This window comes from Grampus griseus, assembly GCF_964374135.1.
Source record: "Grampus griseus genome assembly, chromosome: 16".
Taxonomy (NCBI): domain Eukaryota; kingdom Metazoa; phylum Chordata; class Mammalia; order Artiodactyla; family Delphinidae; genus Grampus; species Grampus griseus.
The window spans coordinates 78,173,905-78,197,947 of NC_139010.1; the positions used below are offsets into that span (position 1 = coordinate 78,173,905).

At 53.9% G+C, this 24,043-nt stretch overlaps 1 protein-coding gene across 1 annotated transcript; it reads left to right on the forward strand.

Annotated features, from left to right (window-relative positions):
• Positions 1-670: 670 nt before the first annotated feature.
• On the forward strand, positions 671-20,759 carry GPR26 (G protein-coupled receptor 26; the record flags this gene model as incomplete). The annotated part of the gene is made up of 3 exons (XM_082674071.1): positions 671-1,338; positions 10,728-10,841; positions 20,528-20,759. 3 exons carry the CDS (start codon positions 671-673, stop codon positions 20,757-20,759), a joined length of 1,014 nt encoding a protein of 337 aa, XP_082530197.1.
• Positions 20,760-24,043: the final 3,284 nt, after the last annotated feature.

The window sequence follows — 24,043 nt, forward strand, 5'->3', positions numbered from 1 at the left end:
GGACAGGAAGCTACAAAGAGCCAATCACCCTGCACCGGAGGCTTCAGGGCTGGTTCTTTCCGAGTGTGTGTGCGCGCACCCGCGCGCATCAGCGGGAATTCTGTGATAGAAGCAGCCAGATTCTGGAGGGAGAGAGAGAAGAGGAGAAGATTGAGAGTGGGAGAGACAGACGGATAGAACAGCAGTGGGAGAGAGAGAAGCGCCGCAGAGGGGAGACAGAGAGAGGGAGGGAGAGGGGGAGAGGGAAAGTGTAGGGGAGAGCAGAAAGGGAGAGCGAGCAGAGAGAGGGGAGGAGGAGAAAGCAAGGCTGTCGGAGAGGGCGCGGAGCGGAGCCGGAGCGCGGAGGGAAGGGGCGAGGGCAGGGGGAGCAGAGGCGGAGCCGGGCAGCAGGCGCCCGCCCGCAATCCGGGATCCCAGGGCGCTCTAAGCTCTCGGTTCGGCGACGCACCGGCGCTTGCACGGGAGGTGGCGCGGGCGCCAGGGCTCAGCCGAGCGCGCAGGTGCCGGCCCGGGAGGTGGCGCGGGGCTCCGGGGTGGCCGCGCGCCCCCCGGGGGGCCATGGCGGCGGGGACTGGGGGGCGCGGGGCGGCGGCGGCACCGAGGGGCTGAGCGGGCGGCGCCATGGCGGCGCCGGGGTGCGGGCCCTGAGGGCCGGCGGCGGGCGCGCACCATGAACTCGTGGGACGCGGGCCTGGCGGGTCTGCTGGTGGGTACGATGGGCGTCTCGCTGCTGTCCAACGCGCTGGTACTGCTCTGCCTCCTGCACAGCGCCGACATCCGCCGCCAGGCGCCGGCGCTTTTCACCCTGAACCTCACGTGCGGCAACCTGCTGTGCACCGTGGTCAACATGCCGCTCACGCTGGCCGGCGTCGTGGCGCAGCGGCAGCCGGCCGGTGACCGCCTGTGCCGCCTGGCCGCCTTCCTCGACACCTTCCTGGCTGCCAACTCTATGCTCAGCATGGCCGCGCTCAGCATCGACCGCTGGGTGGCCGTGGTCTTCCCGCTGAGCTACCGCGCCAAGATGCGCCTCCGCGACGCCGCGCTCATGGTGGCCTACACGTGGCTGCACGCGCTCGCCTTCCCCGCCGCCGCGGTCGTCCTGTCCTGGCTGGGCTTCCACCAGCTGTACGCGTCCTGCACGCTGTGCAGCCGGAGGCCAGACGAGCGGTTGCGCTTCGCCGTCTTCACGGGTGCCTTCCATGCGCTCAGCTTCCTGCTCTCCTTCGTTGTGCTCTGCTGCACATACTTCAAGGTGCTCAAGGTGGCCCGCTTCCACTGCAGACGCATCGACGTGATTACCATGCAGACGCTCGTGCTGCTCGTGGACATCCACCCCAGGTGAGGGCTCTGGGAAGGGCTGCGCGGACTCGGTGGGGGAGGCGTGTCTTTGTGGGAGGAAGGGGGTCCTCGTCTCCCCCAGGCTCTACTGTGTGGCTTTGGGCAAGCCCCTTTAACACCAAGCCTCCATTTCCTCTTTGGAGAACTGAGGTCGGGGGGAAGGGCCACCGTTGCCTGTCTCAAGGCAGGTGCTTAGAGCATCAGCAAAGCAGGACCACCAAAAATCGTGGGTGAAACAAATAGGTACATTTTTGAAGCATTAGGGTAGAGACCACAGAGGAGCCGAACTTTGCTGGACTTTATACTTATTTTATGCTTGTAGTTTTCACTGTAAGTAGCATAGAAAAGGCAGCAATCTCTGCTCACTGCTCTAAATGGTTCTAGTCAGGCCCTGAGAGCGTGGCCCGGATGCTTAGGGCGCTCCTGAAGAGCTCTTCACACGGGAACGTGCTGCTCTGTGGCTCTTTCCTTTCTCTGGCGTCTGGCGCTGCCTCTGTCTCGTCCTGTGTGTGTGAGTCCTCGGGCTGCATCTTCCTCTGTGGGTCCTTAAAGGAGCATCTGAAGGGCTTTGAGGGGACGGGGGTGCTCTTCCTACCTTCCCAGACAGCACTGTCCCGTGTCTCCTGGACTTGAAGCCTGGAAACCCCTGCAGAGGGAGACCGTCATCCTGAGGCTCCGGTGACAAAACCTGCCCACCTTCCACGTTCACCTGGCCTCTGTTTCTCAGGAGGGCAGCTCGGGGCGGGCAGTTCAGGTTCACGTACCCCCCTGCCCCTGCCCCTGCCCCTGCCCCTGGGAAGTCCTGCCATCCTTCGGAGCCTCTGGGGAGAGAAGGGGGACACTCTTAGCTGAGGTGTCCTGAGCTCACCTTGGCTTTCCCCCAGAGAAGAGGGGAATGGCCGCTGGTGCCCCTGCAGTAGACTCTGCTGTTTTATATCCTGGTGCCCCAGACGCTAGAAGGGGGGTTTTGGTGTCAAGATGGCGTGAAAAGTGAGGCAGGCAGAATGTATCAGTGTGGAGGAGGCCAGCGGCAGGGAGGGAGCTCGGCTCCTGTCGTGCGGATGCCTCCCCGGCCAGGGAGAAGCTTGTGGCTGAGGGGGACAGATCAGAGGGTCAGTGTGACCAAGAGCTCCTTCAGTTCTGGGGTTTTTCTGCCCACGAGCAATACAAAGAGAAGACCTTGAACGTCACTGCGTCTGAACACAGGACATGTTCCCATGTGTTCCCATGTGTGTGTTCCCGTGTGTTCCCGTGTGTCCATTGTTCCCCTCAGGATGGCCCTTCCAGATTACATGCTGGACCAAAGCTTCTAGTCACAGAACCTTCCTCCCAGAACCATGTACAATATGTACATGTAAATGACACCAGGGCATATGAACCATGTGTGAAATTGTGTGAGCCTCACACACACAGTCCTATGTGTTCATATATCAACTGCATGGGTAACACATCATTCCATGTCACAGGTGTGGCCCTCCTGCACACTGCCACAAAGGCATGCACGGACTCACTGCATGTGGCCATGCATGGTTCAATGTCATTTAAGGATCACAGAGCTATTCCCCTTCCTAGCACCTTGGGGTGGGAGGACCTGACTTTAGAAGGTGCGTCATCCCTAGGACGTGCACGGGGACTGCTCTAGAAGCTGTAGGCAATGTTGTTGAACTCTCGGAACTTGGACAATTTCTGCAGTAAGCCCACTTTCCATGAGTCTAACAGCGGAGGAGGGAATGAGATGGGAAAGGAATCAGTTCTTATCTAGAGCAGTATAAACCCCGTCCCCACTCTCCCTCCAACTTCCAGAACAGGAGGGCGGTGGCTCCTTTTCAGCCCATTTAGGATGTAGGGTCGGCTCCAATCCTGCCGGTCTCTCACGGACTCCAGGCCAGACACTGCAGAGAGAGCTCCCGGGGGTGTCAGGAAAAGAGGCGGTTGCTCGGCTGCCCTCCGGTCCTCTCTTCTCTCCTCCACTTCCCTCCAGGGAAATTTGACTGCTTCTGAGCCCAGGAGGCTCTGAGGAGACCCTCTTCCCAGAGCCACGGACAGGGCCCTGCAGGGCCAAGGAGCAATGCCGGCCTACGCTGGGGAAAGGAAGGGCTTCCGGTGGGAGGATTGCCCTCGGCCAGTTCAGACAGGCCCCGCTGGCTGAGGGCTGGCCTGAGGTTATGCAATAGTGGGCAGGTGGGACAGCACTGCCCCATCAGTGACCACAGCCTGCCTTTCTCTGTGGGGTCGGTTCCCAGAGTGAGAGCCTGGGTGCTGGGCCACACGGGAGGGCACCAGCTCCCTGACAGTGGATTCACAGACTTCTTTCTTGGCGTCTCCAAACTCTTCCTTCCCACAAATGAGAAACTGCAGAGCTAACTCGGGGGGGCTGCCCCTAGGTCCCACGAGCCTTAGTCACTAAGGCTTCAGGAAATTTCCTGGCCAGTTGGTGCTGGGAGCTGGGGGGCGGGGGGGTGGGGGTCCAGTCCCAGATCAGCAGAAGCCAGGCTTCCTTATCCGGGCAGCCAGGGTGGCAGGTGGAGGTGACTTTGCTCACTGGGAGATTCACTTAACAGCCACCACACTGATGGCCTCCTGGGACTTAATTTTGAGTTCCCTGAGGCCCAGGCTGGCATTTGTCAAGAAGCTCCCTAGTGATGCCAGCTTCCTCCTGCAGAGGGTTAAATGCAGTGAGCGACAGACTGGACTCCTCTGCTTTACACACACACCCCCCCCCCCACACACACACAAAAGGTCAGGGACCCTCTGCTCTAAATTAAATCAGGGACCCTGAGAGACGTCGCCCACCCCTGCCTTTCTGGGGTGGTTTCTCGAGTTACTACAATCATAAAGGAACTGGGAACCCACCTGGTCTCCAACCGCTCAGTGTGCTTGGTTCAGTTCTCCCAAACCACAACTCCAGACCAATTATAACCAGATCCTCTCCCTGGTGCCACCAGAGACATAGAAAGGGAGCCCGGACGTTGGTGCTGCAGCCCTTCTCTCCCCGTCCAGCTGAGGGCTCCACTTACCAGCACAGGTTAATGGCTTCAGACTAGACTGTTGGTGAAGCATTCTTGTGATCAAGGGCTACGGGGGGCTGGCTGAGTGCCGAGCCGGAGGGTGTCAGAATTGTGCCACAGTAGATGGAGGGGTTCTCACTGCGCCCTTGACTTTGCAGATGAGGAAGTTGGGAGCCCCAAGGAAGGGGGACACTTGCCGTATTTGATAGATCTGGACTGTGGCTTCACCCAAGGCTCACACCTAGGTCTGCTCCTAAGGCTTACGGAGGGGGCGATAGTGCCAATGGAGTTTCACAAACCATCCACAGGAATAGTTAGGATTTCCAAATTCAGCTTACAAACTGTTAAAGGAAATATGTTCTATCCTCCTACTTTGAGAATATACATTTATAACACTTGGCACGGCTGGGTTCAAATTTAGAGTTCTCGGGTTCCTTGGAGTGCAGCCTTGTACATGGCAGGGGAGCTGAGCTGGCCCCACGCCACAGCCCACCTCACCCCCCGCCCCGACACCCCAGTGTGGAAAGGGGCCTCCTCACACAAAGTGGACACTGCAGGCTAAGCCTCCACATGTTACTCACAGATGTCTCCCCTCCGGCCTCAAGCCAAGCACGCGGGTGGCGCAGCCCTCCCTCAGGAGGACGGGCCCAGGGAAGATGCCTGTACACTTTCTGGAAGCAGGATCAGGGCATTTGGGCAAAGAATTCCGTGTCCCACGTACCTAGAGCTTGGTCTAGAATGGAGGATGTGGGTTCTGGGTGGGCACATCCCCTTGGCCCTGTGAAGTCTTCATTTCGTGGGGAGGTGTGGGTCCCTCAGTAACCAGGGCCCAGGACAGGGCCCCTCTGGCCAGGTCGAGGGCAAGACTGCTCACATCAGTCCTAACCCCAAACTCAAGGCTCTTTGCCACCAATCGGTCAGCTCGTTCCTTTGTCTTTTGTTTCATTCTCCAAAACGCCAGAAAGCAAACCTGGATGTCTCTCTGAGTCCTCGAGAGCGTGGCTCTCGACTGGCTACCGTCCTCTGGCGATCAGTCAGGACCCAGACCCACCGTCTTGTAGCCACAATTGCCTCATTTACTGACTTTTCAGATATTCCCAGTATCATCCGTCCCTCTGCTCTATTACGGAAGCCTCCTGGGGAACATGTCTTTGACCCTACATGCCACAGTGCTGGAGGGCTCATCTCCTTTTGGCTCAAGGAAACTCTGTGTCTCGTCTCGGCCCTGGGGTTGCCCCACACTGGTACAGTGCTTGCACTCTGAGCAAACGAACCCAGGCAGGAGAGTTTTGGGCCTCTCACCCTCTGCACTGCAGATTCTGCTGGGGAGTCCAAGGACTCCAGCTGCCACCATCAGGCCCGGGAATATCTGGGCGTTAGCGTAGCTAGACACAGCGTGCCCATGGCTCAGTGACCCAATGGGGGGACACCCCAGATTTTGGTGTCAGGAGACCTGGAAGGAGTCCTGGTCTGTCTTGAACTTACTTTGCAGCCCTGGGCATGGCATAAACCTTTCTGGCTCTCCGTGTCCTCTTCTGCAAGTACGTACAATGACTGCTTACAGGGCTGCGAGAGTTCAAGGCGCTCAGTTTTGCAAAACTACGGCGGGAAATAAATGACAGCAAGTGCAAAGTGATTTTATTATGTTGTTGTTTTCGGAGCTGGTGAGCTGCTCTCATACTGGGCTTAAACAATACTAACGATAAGCCAGAGAGCTGCGCTGCTCCCCTCGGAGCCTGGGGGGCTGCCCTGCTGTCCTCTTGCTGCCGCCTCCCTGGTCTCACCTGGACACGGGGGTGGGGGGCACTGGGCACAGAAGTCGGGTCCATTCTCTTCCTTTGCAGGAGTTCAGGGATGCAGCCACGTGGTTCCAGACTGGGTGTCAGGAACTGGTGCTGGCCCTGCCTGCAGCCCACTCTCCAGGTGGGCAAGTCCCTGTCTTCTTTGAGCCTCAGTTTCCCCATCTGTGAGCTGGGTTGGGTGGGTGAGAGTATCTTTCATACTACACAGGACTGTAGAGCCTAGCCAGCCCGCCCCAGAGCAGACACATGACCAGGCCCGCGTGGATGTTAGCCGGGCGCAGCACCCATCCCACACACCCGCTGTGCTCCCACAGCACGCCAGGTGCCACTGAAATTACGGAATAGCATCCGTCGCGCCCTGGAGACCCAGAGAGGGTCACAGAACCAGCACGAGAGCCCAGACGCAAGCTCAGACCTGTCTGGCAGAGTTCCTGGTCGCAGCGCTCTCTCTCTCTCTCCCTCCCTCTCTCTCCCTCTCTCTCTCCCTCCCTCTCTCTCCCTCCCTCCCTCCCTCCCTCTCTCCCTCCCTCTCTCTCCCTCTCCCTCCCTCTTTCTCTCTCTCCTTCCCTCTCTCTTCCTCCCTCTCTCTCTCTCTCCCTCCCTCCCTCCCTCCCTCTCTCCCTCCCTCTCTCTCCCTCTCCCTCCCTCTTTCTCTCTCTCCTTCCCTCTCTCTTCCTCCCTCTCTCTCTCTCTCCCTCCCTCTCTCTCTCCCTCTCTCTCTCTCTCTCTCTCTCTCCCTCCCAGCTACCCTTGTAAATGCAGCAAGAGAATTTTTGCCGTGGGAGGGATCCCAGTGGTTTGGGGGTTCAGGGTAGTGCTGGCACATAGTCGTTGTTTTATAAATATATGCTGAATGAATAATAATTAGCATCTGCACTTAAGTGCTTACTCTGAGTCAGCACTGTCCTAGGTACTTTCTGGGTGTTGACTCAGTTAATCTCAACAGAACCCTACCAGATAGGTACCCGTATGATCCTCATTTTAGAGGTGGGGAAGCTGACGCACAGAGAGGCTGGGTAACTTGCCTAAGGCCACACGACAAGTAAGTGGGGAGGCCTGGATTTGAACCCAGAGGTCTGGCTCTGGCACTGCTCACATGCTTACCGCTTCCCTGTCAAGCAGACAGGGTTCATGGAAGTGTGCATGGCCTGACAGCCACTGACGAGTCTTGCTTTGTCTGAAAAGCTCAAGATTTTTAAAGTCTCACTTTAAAAAATCTATTCTAGAGCAGATTTCTACTGTCATCTCTTTTGAGAAGGTCACTTAAAAATGATTGAGTCTTAATTTTCCTAAGATGCTTTTAAGGGTTGTTCAGTAATTCAAAGACATACACTCATTAGGTGTTTTCTGCGTGTAAGGTGTTGAGCTTTGTACTGTGGGGACCCAAGGAAGGAATGTGTGTGCAGAGTGCTTGCTATTTTATCCTTCTCTCCTGTACAAAGCTTTGCAGGAACAAATAAAATTAATTTCCTGTAGGATTTTACAGCGTAAAAGAGTGACATTGGTTATTCTAGCCTCTAAAGTGGCCGTTTTATTCCTGTAGGGTCACTGAAATGTTTCTGTGTATCCTTCCGAAGACCTTCAAAGCTTTAACCAACATCTGTCTTTAAATATTCCTCAGGGCTTTGGGGCAGGATTGTCTGGTGTGGCAGGGTGGAGGGCTGCTTCTCCTGGGGAGACAGCTGAGTCCTCAGACCCTCAGCAGGAACCCAAGTCCCTCCTTGAGGGCAGGGGCCGGGGAGGGCAGGGGAAGCTCCTCACTCCTTAAGACCTTGGTAGCTGGTGAGTCACTTCAGTCCCTGATAAATGGTAGCTCTAGTTATAAGTCATCACTATGAAATCTTCCACAGATAAGTGAAGAACCAAATTCAGAGAGGTTGAGTGGCTTTCTTGAGGCCACACAGCTATGAGGGCACAGCTGGGACTAGGACACATAGCCAGCACTTGTTCAGTCCTCAGGGTTATTCTAAATGTCTGGGAAATGGATAACATGGTCAGGGCCACAGACTGGAGGAGGGCCCGGCCCCAGAGCACCACCGGTTTCTCTCGTGTTCCCTTCATTCATTTACGATGACTTTGGTGCTCATTTTCGAGGAGATGCCCAGAATGCTGTACTCCTCTCGTGGGGTGAGTGTACTGTGATGCCTCAGGACACCCAGCTCACGCCCCAAATCTCCAGCAACTCCTACATCGATTACTGAGAGTTTGGGGGGAAGTATTTTCATATTAAACAAGCAGTCCTGTGTCATGGAGAATGTGCCAGACACACTGCTAGGTTGACCAGTGTCCCGATTTGCCTGGGACTGCAAGGGCTCCCAGGATGTGGGACTTTGAGTTTGAAAACCAAAACCGTCTCAGGCAAACCAAGATGAGTTGGGCACCTCACTGAACACAGACCTCCAGGGTGGGGACCTAAACCTTCTCTCCACGCCACCTGTATTGTGCGTATGTCACAAGAGCCACAGGACTTTGGGAGAGGACACTGCAGACACCCGATGCAAATGGAAAGGGAGGAGACTTCAGACTGAGTCTCGCTGTGTGGCTTCAGGCAAAGTCGCCCCTCTGTCCCCGCCCCTCGACTTGTATTTTTCAGATTTTCTGAATGAGGTGATGCCCCAGGGCCTCCCCAGGGATGTGTGATGACCCCAGTGAATTGACAGATGACACTCAAGGCTCCAGAGTCAGATGGCCTGGGTTCAGCTACTGCCATCACTTAGGGAGACCAGCCATCCTGGGTTGCCCAAGATGGAGGGGGGATCCTCAGACGCAGGCCCTTCTGTTTCTAAAACCAGGATGGTCCTGTGTAAACCATCCAGGATGCAGGACCTTTAGTGCTAAAACTGGGACAGTGCTGGTTATCTGGGACAAGTTGGTCACCCTACTGCCACCCCTCACCAGATCACTGTGTGATCCTGAGCCAGTTGCTTAACCCCTCTGTGCCTCAATCTCCCTCCTTATCTGAAAACATGAAGATTACAATTGTATCAGTCCTTTGCTTATAGAGATGTGAGTATCAAGCAACAAATGCATATGAACCCCCATCACAGTATCTAAGATGACACATATTAAAGACTCAAGAAATGTGAGTTATTAATATTAGCTATTAGAAATTAATTCATAATGTTAGTCATGAGTAAGACCATTTCAGCCAGTATGAAATCTGTCTTTACTGGCCCAGACTCCAGTTCCCAACTGTCTAAGTTCCTGAAAAGACACAAGTCAAGGGAAGAAAACTTCCTGCAAGAATTTCAGGGGGCTTCAGTCCAAACTCACATAGCATTGTCCCTCTGTGATCAGGAATCAGATAAAGAAGAGTCTCGATTAAGTATGAAAACGACGGTTCTTGTGGAAGGAAGGAGAGGCTGCCCTGGCATTCGTGCTGCTCACGGACCTGGCTCCTGTTGAACAGACTGACCTAATTGAGGTGCCAGGTCACTGCAGCCCAAGCCTGTCTCTGCCAAGTTATCGTCACTCCTGGGCAACTCTGTCCACAGTCCTCCTCCCCGTCCAGTTTTGGAATCATGTGATTTATTTGAAAAGTAAACAGTAGAAACACATGCCCACGTTGGGCCCCATGGTCTGGCGCATGTGAATCCTTACGGCCCGGCTCGTCTTTACGTGCGTGCGCCTTGGCCGTGGAAATGGACAGACCGGCTGTTGCTTGTGCATTTCCCCATGGCTGCAGGAAAACGGTTGCAAGAACCACTGCTCCCAGGTGGCGTGAGATGTCAGTTCTCGAAAGGCCGGAGCAGAGTGGAGTCAGGAGCAGGGTGTGGTTAGAGGCGTAGGTGGCCATCCGCGGAGCTGTGGCCCCGATTCTCCAGGGACCTGGCCGTCCCGTGGCTTCACCGAGCCTCGTCTCTGGACAAATCAAGTGACTTCTCCTTCAGTCACCTCATAATGCGTTACCTGTAGCTCCGGGCAGGGCTGAGGCTTTGGGATGGAAGAAACAGGGCTGAAGGTGTGGAGGAAAGGAAGCCCTGGGCCACACTGCACACAGAGTCCAGGCCATCCCAGCTGGAGAGGACCAGCTTTCAGTCACATGGACACGGGTTCAAGTCCCGCCTCCACTTACCAGCTGAGCAAATCATTTGGCCTCACTGTACTCATGGTCTTCATTGTAAAACAGGGCAGGTAAAATCCACCTGGCAGGTTCAACTGTGGTGAGATAAGAATTAGATATTACTTAGGGAGTGTGGACTCGGGCTGGCCCATAGCACGTGATAAGTGAAGGATATGAGTACTAATAATGAGTTTATATTTGCACTTGCTCGGGTGCTGTGCTAATCGCTTCAGCTGCTTCACGCATTTAATTCTCAAAGCAGCCCTTTGCGGCGTCTTGTTATATTAGTATCCACATTTTACAGACGATGACCCTGAGGCTTAGTGATGTCACACAAGGTGCCCAAGGTCACGTGCCTACAGCTCAGACTTGAGCTCAGGTCTTTCTGGCTCCATAGTCAAGTTCCTACACTCGCGGCCACTGCCTGCGTGTACAAATAGTAACTCGCTGTGACCTGGCAAGCCCCCCCCATGACTCACCTGACCATGACTCCACTTTTTCCTCTCTCACACGCAGTGTGCGGGAACGCTGTCTAGAGGAGCAGAGGAGGCGGCGGCAACGCGCCACCAAGAAAATCAGCACCTTCATAGGCACCTTCCTCGTGTGCTTCGCACCCTACGTGATCACCAGGTGAGCTTGGCGAGCGGGACACGGGCTTGGGGCAAGTGGGGCGGGCACGGGGCTCTGGAGAGCGAAGCAGGGCCTGCGTGGCCTTTCGCCGTGGCCAGCCTTGCTTGGCCACATGTCTTCCAGAGGCTGGATCAGGGGATGAGAGTGAACTTGACAGGTTTAGCGAGAAGGGCACACACTTTTTCTCTTCAGCCTCAGATTCTTTTGGATTAGACTCCGGACCGAAAGGCAGTGAGACTCTCTCCCACTTGATCTCCAAATCACATCATTCTAACCCTCAGTCCCCAACCGCAGGAGACCCGAAAGGCGACGACAGGAGAGGAAAGAGAGGGGATAGCACCCTGCAGGGACTGGGTTCTTACTGCCCACTGAGTGCAGGAAAGCCCAACTCGGCATCCTCAGCCCGGACACCCTGCAGAGCCAGTGCCACGTGCCACCTGCATAGGGACCAGGGAGCATGCTGCATGGGCCCACCTGTCCCATGGCTCCAGGGATCTGCCCCTGTTAGTTCAGGCAGTGTGAGCTTGTCACGTTCTCTCCCAATCCCAACCCCCCATGCCGGCCAAGGTTGCAGTGCGCTGGCCTCAGGGCTGTACGTTCCAGAAGCCAACCTGCTCCAGCTACAGAATTTTCCTCACACGTTGAAGCCAGCAAAAAAAAAAAAAAAAAAAAAAAAGTATCACCCACTCAGTTTTGCTCACTGGAGGGAAAAATACCCACACAAATTAGTATCCAGAATGGCTTAGCTGTTTGGGAAGGTGACAATAAAAAGGACTTTGATGTTCTATTAGGAGGTGGACGTGGAGCCTGGGAAGTAGGATCTGTGCAGGGTTTTGTGTGCACGCACGTGCCTCTGTATGGAAGAGAGAGCGCACGGCCCATCCCCTTGCATCCCCCGGCATCCTCAGTTGGCAGGGACATGGAAGGGACGCCCTGCCTCAGCGTCCCCCAGAGTCACGCTCTGGAGAGGAGGGGCTCAATGTGCCCAGGTCCCCCTGTCTTTCCCTGTCCCTACTCATACTGAGGTGAAGCCTGGCCCCCCATCCTGCTTTCTGCAGCCCAGGAGAATGTCCTCTACTAACAGAGGCCCTCCCAATTTGCAGACAGTGAGCTGGGGTTCCCCAGAGCAGCCCCCATTCCCCAGACACCACAACCCCAGAGTGTCTGTCACTGTCTTTTCTGTGCATGCCACTCTCTCTGGGGGAAAGCCAGGGGGCCTGCATTTCACTTTAAACATAGGACATAGGACTGTCTACAGGTCTCTTCATGGGTCTGCCCCAGGCAGAGCAGAGCCATCAATTCTTCCTTCTAGAACTGCCCGCTAGACCTCAGCGCTCCTGACATTTCTCCATGGGAGACCGTCCTGTGCGTCGTAGGATGTTAGCAGCATCTCTGTCGTCTACCCACTACCCGCCAGTAGCACCTCTTCCCTCCTGCTCCCCAGTTTTGACAACTAGAAAATCTAGTCAACCTGGGGACCAGAATCACCCCCGGGTGAGAGCCCCTGGTCTAGGCCTGCCACGTCCAGCCAGGACGCCAAATACCATGTCATAGCATCTGATAGGGAAGCGTCCCAGGCTTCTGAGGCAGGAGCGAGTGAAGTGGGCTTGGCTCTGCAGGGGGACAATCCCAGCAGAAGGGACAGCATGAGCCAGGTCTAGAGCCCTGCACGGGAGCCACCAGCCACAGGTCCCTTTGAAGCACTTGAACATGGCTTGTCCAACCTGAGATGTGCTGTAGGTGTAACATGCACACTGGGTTTCCAAGGCTTAGCGAGACTGTATATATATATATATATATAATTAAAACTTTTTATATTGATTCCATAGTGAAATGGTGAAATCTTGGATATATTGGGTTAAATAAGATTTGTAATTAAAATTAATTTCACGGTTTCTTTTCCCACCTGCGGCTCACCTTCTCTTTCTGTTGGGCAGGGCTGGCCTGTAGTCAGGGAATCTGGGGTCTAGGTGTGCCGATGCCCTTGCTCCCAGCTCCTTTTTTCCCTTGACCTCTAGCTGCCCGTATCATCCTTTTCTGACCAGGAACCCATTGGTTCCCAGGATCGCCCTTCCGGCCGCGCTGCAAGAGTGCTCAGAAGTCCCTCCCTCCCTCCCCTGTCCAGCGCCCTGCTCGATGTTGGAGTTTCTAAGCAGTGGCCAAATCAGTGTCTTCCTCTGTGGGGTCAGGTGCATTGAGGCAGGAGTCCTCGGAGGGTCTGAATGAGGGGACATCAGGTCCCAACGCTGGGTGACAGTGTTGCGGCAGAAGGTCCTTGTGCTTAATCCTCTTGAAATCACGCCCCTCTGGGACCACCTCCCTCTGTCCACACCCCCATACCCCCCCTGCCGTGACCGCGGGGAGAAGAGATTCTGATGAGGTGCCTAGTCTCTGTGGCAGCTGGGCCCCCAGGCACACCCCAGGGAGATGGACACCTGTGAACTTGCTCTTTGCATGCAGGGGAGCCCCCTGGGCTCCAGGTGTGTGCTGGGCACGGCGAGGATCACACCAGAGCTATACTTCCACCACCAGGGCAGAAAAACTGCCAAACAGGGTGGGCTTGGATGGGGGTGAGGCAGGATTTGCTCTGACACCCACCTCCAAGGAGCCTGACCCAAACTCGCCCATCTTACGCTGAGTCCATGCTGAGAAGCACACAGTGATTGTGGGGAAAAATCAGCATCTAGTAAGGAACCCATAAAACAACCCACGCAAGGCATTCACCCTGGTATATCCTACTGTCGCCAGCACTGGAGTCGGGACCGTGCACACTCTGGGCAGCAGCTGATTCTCCTGGTGTTCTCAAGCTGGTTTCCGAGTGCAGACAAAATCACCCCAGTCTCAGAAGAAGCTGAAATCAGACTCTGCTCTGGAAATGTAGTTGAGAATTTAACGTCTTGGAGGAATTGATTCCTTATGGAAAACCTAGAGCTGTGGGTTATGGAAGTGGAAGTTTCCTTAGCAGTGTCTCATCCCGGGAGGGCGAGCTGATTGCAGGCCACCTGGGATCCACTGCCTGGGGCAAAGCCCACGTGTGGGGCCCCTTGCCCTGCACTGTTCTGCTTCTCTGAGGGCATGGGGGTTCCCTCCCAGAGGATATAGGAGGGCACTTTGTGCCATGACCCCCTCAGAACCAGGAAGCTGCAGCTTCTGAGATGATAAGGTCAAGGTGTTCATGCATCACTTAAACCCCTCACTGAGCTGTCAGTGCAGAAACCGCTATTTCCCGAGGCTCCCCAGGGACAACCTTTATCCAAGCAGCCCGCCTTGCTACTCCCCCCATTGGAGCCTTATAGGTGGAGACGTGCACAAGCATGTGGGCTCACCTCAGGCCAACCGTGGGGAATGCTGGGAGCTGGCAGAATCAGAACGTCGAGAGAGAGAAGGGGCTTGTGCTGCGACACCTGCCGTCCCTCTAAGTTGATCAGGAAGGTCTGGCTGGCAGGGAGGAGGGCCCTTCTCTTTATTCCCAGTCTATTCACATCTGCCTGATAACTTTCTCAGACTGGGAAGCAGCATTCTTGGGTCAAGAACCATTCAAGTCTTCCAGTAGATTCTCAGGCTTCCCTTACTGGAGAACGTGGAGTCTTTATAACCATACCTATCACTCATTCGACACTTGTAATGTACCCAGGAGGTACCAGTACATACCTGATTGTGCCTAGTACAGCTGTCCTGCAAGGTGAGTGCTAGAGTCCTCATCTTACTGAGGGTCAGCGAGGTGAGATGAGTGGCCCAAGGCCACAGGAGTAGTAACTGGCAGAACCAAGGGTTAAAGGTCAGTGCCAGGTCTGTTGGCAATAATTTAGCCCTGTGGGCATGTTACATCTCCGAAGCCTGGGGACCCGGCACTGAAAATGTAGAAATGCTTATCTGCAGGCTTTTGATCCAACTTCCTATTCCCAGGCATCTTGGCAGGAACCCAGACATAGTATCCAGCCTCCTGGGGGTAAAGGCAGGTAGGTGAGTGAGTTGTTTCACCAGAAGCAGCGGTGGGTTCGCGTGGAGTCACCTCTGACCTCCCACCTGGCTGACAGCAACTTGTGTGGACCTGGAGTGGGGCTCAGAGCCATCGTCAGACTCGGTGGACTAACGCTGACTGTGAAGCCAACACCTCCCAGAAAGACAGTCCCCCAACTGCACCAACCAGCCGGAGAGCCCCTTGCACCTGCACTTTGTGGCCCGTCAGATGACAGAGGGACACTTTGGCAACCTCCACCCTCGCTCTTAATCGGAGTCACTACCTTCTGTTCACACACTCACACCGGTTCCCAGGTCCTCAAAGCCCTAGCGGGTCACATCGGGCTCTTTCCAGAGTGTCTGAGCATGGTCTGAGGATTTGCAAGACATTCACCTCCAAAGCTCTAATTACGTTTTTCTGAATTAAAACGTACACGTCTAGAAGCATGTGTGAGGCTATTATCTCTGCAGCGGTTCAGGCTTACAAATAATTACGCTTGTCCCAGATCATCGGAGTGGGGCTTTGAGGCATTTGTGGATCAGACAACACCATTATTGTGGCTTTTCCGAGTCACAGAATTATGTCAGCGAGGTTTAATATGCAGGTGGCTGTCTGGTGTTAATATTCTATTAATAAAATGCCTTTTCCCTGCTAATGTCTCATGAACATTTAAAACTCCAGCTTGTTACTTATAGCTCTTCAAATATGCAGACCGGATTCTCCAGAAGTCTTCTTGGGAAGACATTGGGCTTGCTTCCCAAAAGCTATTCTGTGGCCCACGTTGCATTTGGTGCACAGCATCTGTGTGTGTGTGTGTGTGTGCGTGTGCGTGTGTGTGCGTGTGTGTGTGGCAGCGGGGAGAGATGATGGACGCACAGGAGGTGTAAAGAGGGGCTGTGGATTTACCTCTTTAAATTCAAGGGTTGACAGTAAAGGCCTTGACTGCCCCCTGGAACCAAGTCAAGGAGCTGGGAGGGGCAGCCTGGCACCAGGAGGGCCTGTGGTCTCTGGTGCCCACAGTCCAGGGTTCAAATCCTGGCTTTTCTACGTCCAGGCCATGTGGCCTTGGCCCGTCACTTTGCCTGGGTTCCTCCTCTGTAGTGTGAAGCACAAGCAACACCGTCGAAGGGGGCGGGTGGGAGGTGCTTGAGACAATGTTTGTCAAGCAGCTGCCAAAGCCCTGAGCCTCTGGGGACACAGAGGAGGAGCTGGGTCTGGGGCTACTGGTATTACGGGTCTTGTTCTCATCCCCAGAATTTAGTTTCTTTGGAGAGTCCATTGTCGAGCAGAATTGAGACCTTGGTTTCTCTGGGGGGTCCGAGAATGCCTGAGAGTTCTGGCAAGAGTACCCCATCTTCCTCCCGGGACCAGGAGGGTCAGGCCGGCAGGGGCGGGTGAGAGGTCACTGTGGGTGAAGGGCCAGGGGGCCGGCTTCCTGGCCTGTCAGCCCTCTGCTGTGACAGCCAGCACAGAGACTTCCCGTGACCCAGATCAGAGGGCCCTGTGCTAAGAGAAAGGACATGGCTCCTTGGAGGAGTCCCCCCCGAACAAATACAGAGCTACGGGGTGCAGAGGTGGGGCAGACACATAGGACTTGGGGTGGCGGGAAAGGATGGGTATCTGTTCTGTGTCATCCTGAGTCAGAAAAATACCCATCTCTGTGCTCTGCTTCCGATGTGGTCCCAGGCCATACCCCGCAGCATTTCACACCTCCCACCCCAGCCAGGCTCTGACCAGACATCCCCAGGTGCTCACAGCGCGTCTCTGAACCACCTGCGTCAGAGTCACCTGAGATGCTTGAGAAAGCAGACTCCTGCCCTGGCTTCCCCTGCCCTTGTCCTCCCCCCATCAACCCTCCGCCTGACCTCTCAGCCCAGGGGATCCTCGCGGGAGCTGTGTCAGGCTGTCTGGGGCAGGCATGTGTGCACTGTGAGCGTGGAAGCATAAACGTTTCCCCCTGAACGGAGCCTGATGCCTGAGGTTTCTCCAGCACATACCTCAGGCGGTGCATGGAAAGTCACCTTGGTGCTTAATGGAAGGTGGGGGCAGGGGGCAGGGAGTGCTGGTTGTGGGAAAAACTCTGCTTCCCGGAGGGCAGGGAGGGGGCAGTGCCCTGCTCCGGGGGCTGCTACCTCTGCAGACCCCAGGGACTACCCTTAGTGCTCACGGGCTCCAGGAACCCCATGGGGCTTGGTGCCATGCTGGTGTTATGACCAGGGACCCACAAACAACCGGATCCTGCCTAACAACCCCCTGCATCCCCACGGGGTTCCTTAGCGGCTGTGAATCTGTTTCCCAGCACTGCCGCCGTAACTAGCTTCCACTAAGTGGCTTAAACAATAGAAATGTATGGCCTCAGTTCTGGAGGCTGGAAGTCCAAGATCAAGGTGTTGGCAGGGTGGTTCCTTCTGAGCCTGTGAGGGAGAGTCTGTTCCAGGCCTCCCCCTGAGTTTCTGATGGTGAACTTGCAATCTTTAGTGTTCCTTGGCTTCTAGAAGCATCACCCCATCTCTGCCGTCATCCTTTTGTGGCGTTCTCTTGGCGTGCATCTGTGTCCAAACTCCCCCCTTTTGTAAGGGCACGGTCACATTGGGTTAGGGGCCCACCGTTCTCCATTAGGACCTCACCTTAACTAATTACATCTGCAACTACCCTATTTCCAAATAAGATCACATTCTGAGGTGCTGGGGGTTAGGACCCCAACACATGAATTTGGGGAGACATAGTTCAGCCTACACAGGGAGCTATAGCGAAAGGAAACAAAGTCCCACTTTATTAACACCTGAGCCCAATAACCCGTAAACGCAGGGCTCTTGGGGCAGAGCTGGGGGCAGGGGCAGGATACGGGAGTTCAATAATCCACCATGATTCGTAGCAGAGAGAGAAGAGGCAGAGCGTGGCAGGCACCTCACAGCACACGGTGACCCTGCTCCCGTGGAAACTGGGACTGATCAGAATAATGGCCCTTTCTTGGAGGGGAGGGTGTTTGGAGGAGATGAGCAGAGCTGGCTCTGGCATGAGAAGTTGGGCTGCAGTGCTCCCTTTCTAAAAGGTCATCTGGAGGGGCCCAGATGATCATTCCCTGCCCAGATCTAGCATTAGAAAGAAGCAGTTGTAGCAATACGGAAGTCCCTGCCCCTGCCCAGTCCCCTTAAACAAGTGGGGACTTGGAACTGTCAGAGCTGGAACAGAGCAAAGCCGGCCACAGCAGGCACATGGCAGAGGGGTCCACGTGCCCAGGAAAATAAAAAAGCGGGTCGGCCAGCCACATCCGGTGGCAGAAGGGAGCATGCGAGCTTCAGCCTGGCCCGGGGGCCACACGGGAGCAGTGCCCAGGCCCAGACTGATCCAAAGCATCTCTTTGCCTGGAGGCCTTGATGGAGGCCAGATGCGGGCTTTTCAAAGCAGAAGTCGTGTACACTGTGGACGGGGCAAGTGACAGAAGTGCTGGGTAGCCCATAACCACTTCATGGAAGGGGGATTCTTGGGGCTGGAAGGGACCTCAGAACGCATCCTGTCCCATCTGCAATGTGGAGATTTGAATCCCATCATGGCACCTAGACAAAACATGGGCTGCAGTTCGATGGAGCTGGGTTTCCCCGTGGAGGAGAAGCTGGCTTGCTGCTCAATCTCTCTGAGCCTTGATTTCTTCGTCTGTAAAATGGGACTAACGATGCCCATTCTGCAGAGAGTAATTGTAAGGTTAGAGATTGTGCACATCACGCATCTGGCCCACAGGAGACACTTAACTGGGAATTATTATTACTGAGCCAGGCGAGTTCAGATCTTACATAAAATCTCTGAGAAGCAAAGGCAACAGATGTTACCTCTTAATTATCTAAATGGTGAAATTTTAAATTGTCCCAAATAGTTTTACTCTGTGAAATCTGCAGAACCTGCAAATAATCATTTTGATCTTGCTGGATGGTTTGATGATATTTGACTCAGTAAATCCTCCTGGGAGAGCCAACATGCTCAGACCGAATCTAGCAATGTATAGAAGACGAGACATTCTGGAAAAGCAGTTTGGCATCCCATAGCAACAATGTGTTGGTATTCAGCTGTTTCATTGTTATTATTAGGTGTGAATTCTAAACTCGGGGGGTTTTGTTCCCTTAAATTCATCACTTCCCAAAGTAGATTTCTTAAAAGTACAGATTTCTCAAATGCCAACAGCTCCATTTCCCCATTCGGGCTCCCAAGGACAGGAGCAAAACCATGGTGGCATTACCCCCTCGGCGTCGGTGGGCAAGAGTGGATAGTGGTGCTGGAAATGGGACGCCTAATAGAAGGGCCTCAGAATGGATTCATTAAGGATCTATTCAAAAAGGGGGTCATTGCAGTGGGGGATCTCATCCCACCAGCTTCCTCCTCCTTCCTCTCCTGGGCTCGTCCTCACAACCTCAGCCCAAAGAAGCCCAAAGAAGCCTTCAGGAAAATCACTGAAGTTGGCAGCGCAGAGTCACAGCCCAAGCTCAGTCCTCTCCGGACCTGGGGTCTCACCTGGGCAGCCCTCCAAGCTGAGAGCCACCGCTGCCTTCCATCTTGCTGACCTCCATGCCCTCCCCCCGCCAGGTAGAATACAGGTGCTAGCTCCCAGGCTGAGCACAGATGCTGGATTTTCCTCTACCACTGACTTGCTAGGTGATGTTGGGCAAGCCCCTCCCCTGTCTGGGCCTCGATTTCCTCATTTGACAGTGGGTGGGTAATTTATAATCTCTAAGTTCTCTCTCAGCTCTGTGGCCTTTTCTACCTTATATTAATGCTGGGTAACATCTAAATATGGCCAGGGGTGCTGGACACACTTGGGAGAAAAGAATAAATGGCTTGATTTGGGAGAATTCCGTTTACACAGAGGAGGGCTTTTACTACCTCACAGCCTGGCCTTAGCACCACTGAATGGAGCTGTTCGATGGATACCTGGAGGACTCTCAGAACTGTGCCCCTTTGACACAGGAGCTGCCTCTTCCCTCACCTTCTTCCAAAGAATGAGAGTCACTTTAGGGTACCCTGACTGCTGCTATAGCCAGGGGCCACCAGAATCCCAACCCTGGGAAGAAGCTTTTCCCACCAGCAGATTCTTTCCTGATGCAAGACATACTTTGAGCTTTGATGAATATTTGCAAAATTAATCTCAGCCCTTCCTCCCAGGCAAGCTCCCGTGGACGGCGGAGCTAGGATCTGAAGCCAAGAATCAGTCTGTCCTAGTTACAGTGATCATAGACGTGACCTTATTCAACTCCCCCTTTTTCGTAGAAAACACCCAGGCCCCAGAAGGGAAACAACTTGCCCAGGGTCACACAGCAGGTCAGCTGCACAGCCGGAGCAAATGGCCAGGGTGCAATTAGCTATTGGTGCAATTCTTAGATCAGCTTGGGTGCCTGGGTTCAAATCCCTGCCTTTACAGTTTACTGGCAAACTATCAGTACTTAACCTCCTTGGACGTCTATTTCCTCACATGTAAACTGGAGATGTCTAATCTCCCAGGGTTCCACGAAATCATGTGTAAAGTGCGTCCTTAGCCCAGTACCTGGACTAAAAGAAGCGCCTGGAGAACGGCCACCATAGTTATGGTTGTAAATTGCTGTTGTCATTGTCGCGGGAGGAGGAAGCCTCAGAGAAACTGAAGCGTGGCCGGGAAGCTGGGGTCAGGGGCTCAGGCTGGAGCCTGGGATGCGCCCAGCTGCGCTCTTGTAATGAACGCCCTCCCCGTCTCTGTCCGCAGGCTGGTGGAGCTGTCCTCCGCGGTGCCCATCAGCTCCCACTGGGGGGTGCTGTCCAAGTGCTTGGCCTACAGCAAGGCCGCATCTGACCCGTTCGTGTACTCCTTGCTGCGACACCAGTACCGCAAGAGCTGCAAGGAGATTCTGAACAGGGTCCTCCACAGGCGTTCCCTCCGCTCCTCCGGCCTCACCGGGGACTCCCACAGCCAGAACATTCTTCCGGCCTCTGAGTGAAGGACGCTGCTGCTTCTGGAGAGCTTGGAATGAGACGGCTGGTGAGAAGAGGGGGCGGGAGGGCTTGGGGCGCCTGGGCGGACTCCACCGGCCGCCACCATCCAGCGAGCCCAGGGATTCCGGTTCCCTGGCTTCGGAGGAGGGGCTCCGAAGCCTGCTTCCTGCTTCCTCGAGGGCAGATGTTGAACTGTCCCTGTTTATCACCAAAGGATGACCAAGGGACATGCTGTGCGCTGGCTTTTCTCTTGGAGAAGTTCCTTTGAGCTCCTAGAGTCACCAGAGACTCCCCAGGAGTCACACCCCATCCGGTCATGATCAAGGACACACAGTGCTGGTGGCAGGTGGGGAAGCATGGCGTCCACCTGCTCACTAAGCCCTGGATGCTGGGCTCCATGCTGAAGAAAAGTGGTGACCCCCGTGGGGCATCAGCCACGCTGAGAGTGAGGCTGGCAGTGGCCCTTTAGCCCCACATCTGGCATGGCCACCCTTCTCCACACGTAGTGGTGGCTGCCTTAACCCAAATATCGTTCAGCTGGAACTCACTGACTTGTGCTCGGCTGGGACCCTTGGGCCCCCACGTCCAAGGGGAAAGTGTTTGCCGACTAGTATTGCCCAACTCTTGCTGACAAGTTGTCTTAGAAATGGCTATATTGGATTCAACTTTTATCCCTCTCTTCCCTCCCCCTCCGCCCCCAAGCTAACATTTGTGTGTGTAGACAATCTTAGCATGAAACTGGTTTAAATAAGCAGTTATTACTACATGTAATAATGTTCTTTGAAGTCTGACCCGAAGTCACCTTCTTCTGATTCACATGTCATAACTGTTGGAGCAAAGGAGAGGCAGGAGGACAGTGTCTGGCAGGTCCCCCACGCGGTTTGTGACCTGAATTTGCAGGAAGCGTTTCACCTTGTCTCACACATCTTGTCCAGCGTGTTCTCTTAGGTGATTGGACAAGAACTGACCTGAGCAGGGTTTTAGTCTTGATTTTAAGGCACTGGGTTCCATTATCCTAAAGGTTCAATATCCTAGTTTCTGTAAGTCATCAACAAAGAGTAGAGGCTTCCCAAGGTGATCCAGAAAGTGCCCTGTGCCCACGATGGGAGAGTGAAATTTTTATTGAAAACCGTAACTCTAAAACATATGCCAATTCACGAGCAGCCCCCGTCTTGATTTAATAAAAACCAAGGTGAGTGGACCTTGAATTAAACTAAATGCTTTCTGCCCATCCATCTTTTTATTTCTTTTACCATTTCAAATATTGTGTGAATGCTAAGAGCAGTTCTTTCTCTATCCTCCACTCTATGTGATTCCTCCAGGGTGGAAAGGATGGGAGCACAAGGCTTCGAGGGCTCTCCTTCCTGCTCTGCAAAGCCTAACTTTGGAAACATAGAAGGGAGGACCCATTTCAATAGGGACCAACCAGGAAGAGCCTGAAGCTGTTCACTGCCAGGTGCCCCAGTGTTGAAAAACGAAGTGTGTGTGTGTTTGAAAAGATGGCGTCTTATTAACTTTAGCTCCTCATTTAGAAAACAAATCACTGAGCCTGGCCTACTCTTGTCTAGTTTCTAAGTTTGCATGGAGACAGACATAGCCTTTGAAGCCTTGCCACCTTCCCGTTGCAGCTGGAGGTGTGCTCACACCTGCTTGGAGGAGCCGATGGCACACACACCCCTTCCCAATTCTGTGTTCTGGGACATAAGCTTGGTAGCTTGAAGTCAGCTGTGATGGGCATATTTATACCAAGAAAGTCAGTAAAGGCTACAAATCGGGCCTTTTTCTCCACTGAGAGCTCATTGCTAAACAGCTCCCAGCACATCACTGCCCAGACAGGACTTTGTGTGTTACTGAAACAGAACTGCTCGGATTCAGAGCACATCTGGCCACTCAAGTTTGAATCACAACAGACTTTCTTTAATGTGGCTCTTTCCTAGCGTCAGGCAGCTGTTCACCCTTCATTGTCCCAACGTCAAAAGAACCAATGAGGTCGAGGACAAGCACAGAGCCAGGAAAGTAAGCACAATTGAGTCTGACCATCTCCCTTTCACGCAAACACTCCTTGGGCAGCAGGGGCGTAGCGGCCCAGCGGATGAGGTCAATTGACAGTCAAGTTCAAACAAACAAATACGTTTCCATCCATGTCAGGTTGGAGGAATAACCGTCATCTCTTCTTGCTCCCTCTGTGGAGGCAACAAGTTATACTCCCGGAAGCAACTCTATCCCTTTCACCTCTTCTTTAGTGAAAAAATAAGATCTGTCACCTACAGTGCCACATGTCTTGAAAAGATGCATTTCATAAATTACACTGAACCTTAGGACTGCCAAAAAAACAATAAAACCAGTTGTGTTGGCATCATGGTGACAACTCCCCAGATATGCCAGTCGGCTGGGTATTTTCATTATTATTTGAACACAGGCAGCAAAACCCTAGGAGAAGTGAGAAGAAAATCGTTGCATTGGCCATCAGCGTCAACCAACTCTGCTAGAATTACCTTTAGCTAAATGTTTATATACAGTCCATAAAATTCTCCCCAGCTCCTTTATTCCCAAGAGAATTATCTACCTCATTTGGTAATTTATCAAACGTAACATGGTAATGTGGATTTCTCAGGTAGAACACTTAGAAATGTCCAGATCAGCGTCTATGTCAAGGGCCTGGGATAACTTCCTTGACGTCAGTCTAGAATAAGGCTTGATGTTGAAGGCCCGAACTTGGGTAGACAGCTGGGCTCGGTGTGAGAGCAATTGAAGAAGATGGAAAATAAAGCCTCCATGGAGAGGCTCTCAAATTCCTAAACCCACATCCGGGGCTCAGTTTCTAGCCCTACCTGATCTGAACTTGTAGGTTTCAACCCCATCTGTGTTGGCTTTTGCAGTCACTCTGCAACTCTAGCTTTTCTTTATGCTGCTTCTTAGAGGGGATTTCAGGGCCCTGGGAGCCACTGAGGGAAAAGTGTTGTAGCATTTGGGGTTTGTGTGTCTCATGGTCCGCTGACCTCCCAAAGATGCTTCCCTAAGAGCCTGCCTATTTCTACCATGAAGTTGGCTGGTGGGGGACGGGAAGTTGCCTTGACTCATCTCACAGCAACTGTACATTCCTTCTAGGACTCAGCTCGGACTTCTGCCACCGTGAGCAATAAACCTCTCTCCTCATGTTTGTGAAGCTAGTTTTCTTTTTCAGGATGCCCTTCTTTCTGAGAGAAGATGGAAAGAACAGGCCGAGTCCAGGTCCTGGTTGCTGTCCTTTTACATACTTTGGTGCAGGTAGCTGACGCCTTTGCAGGGC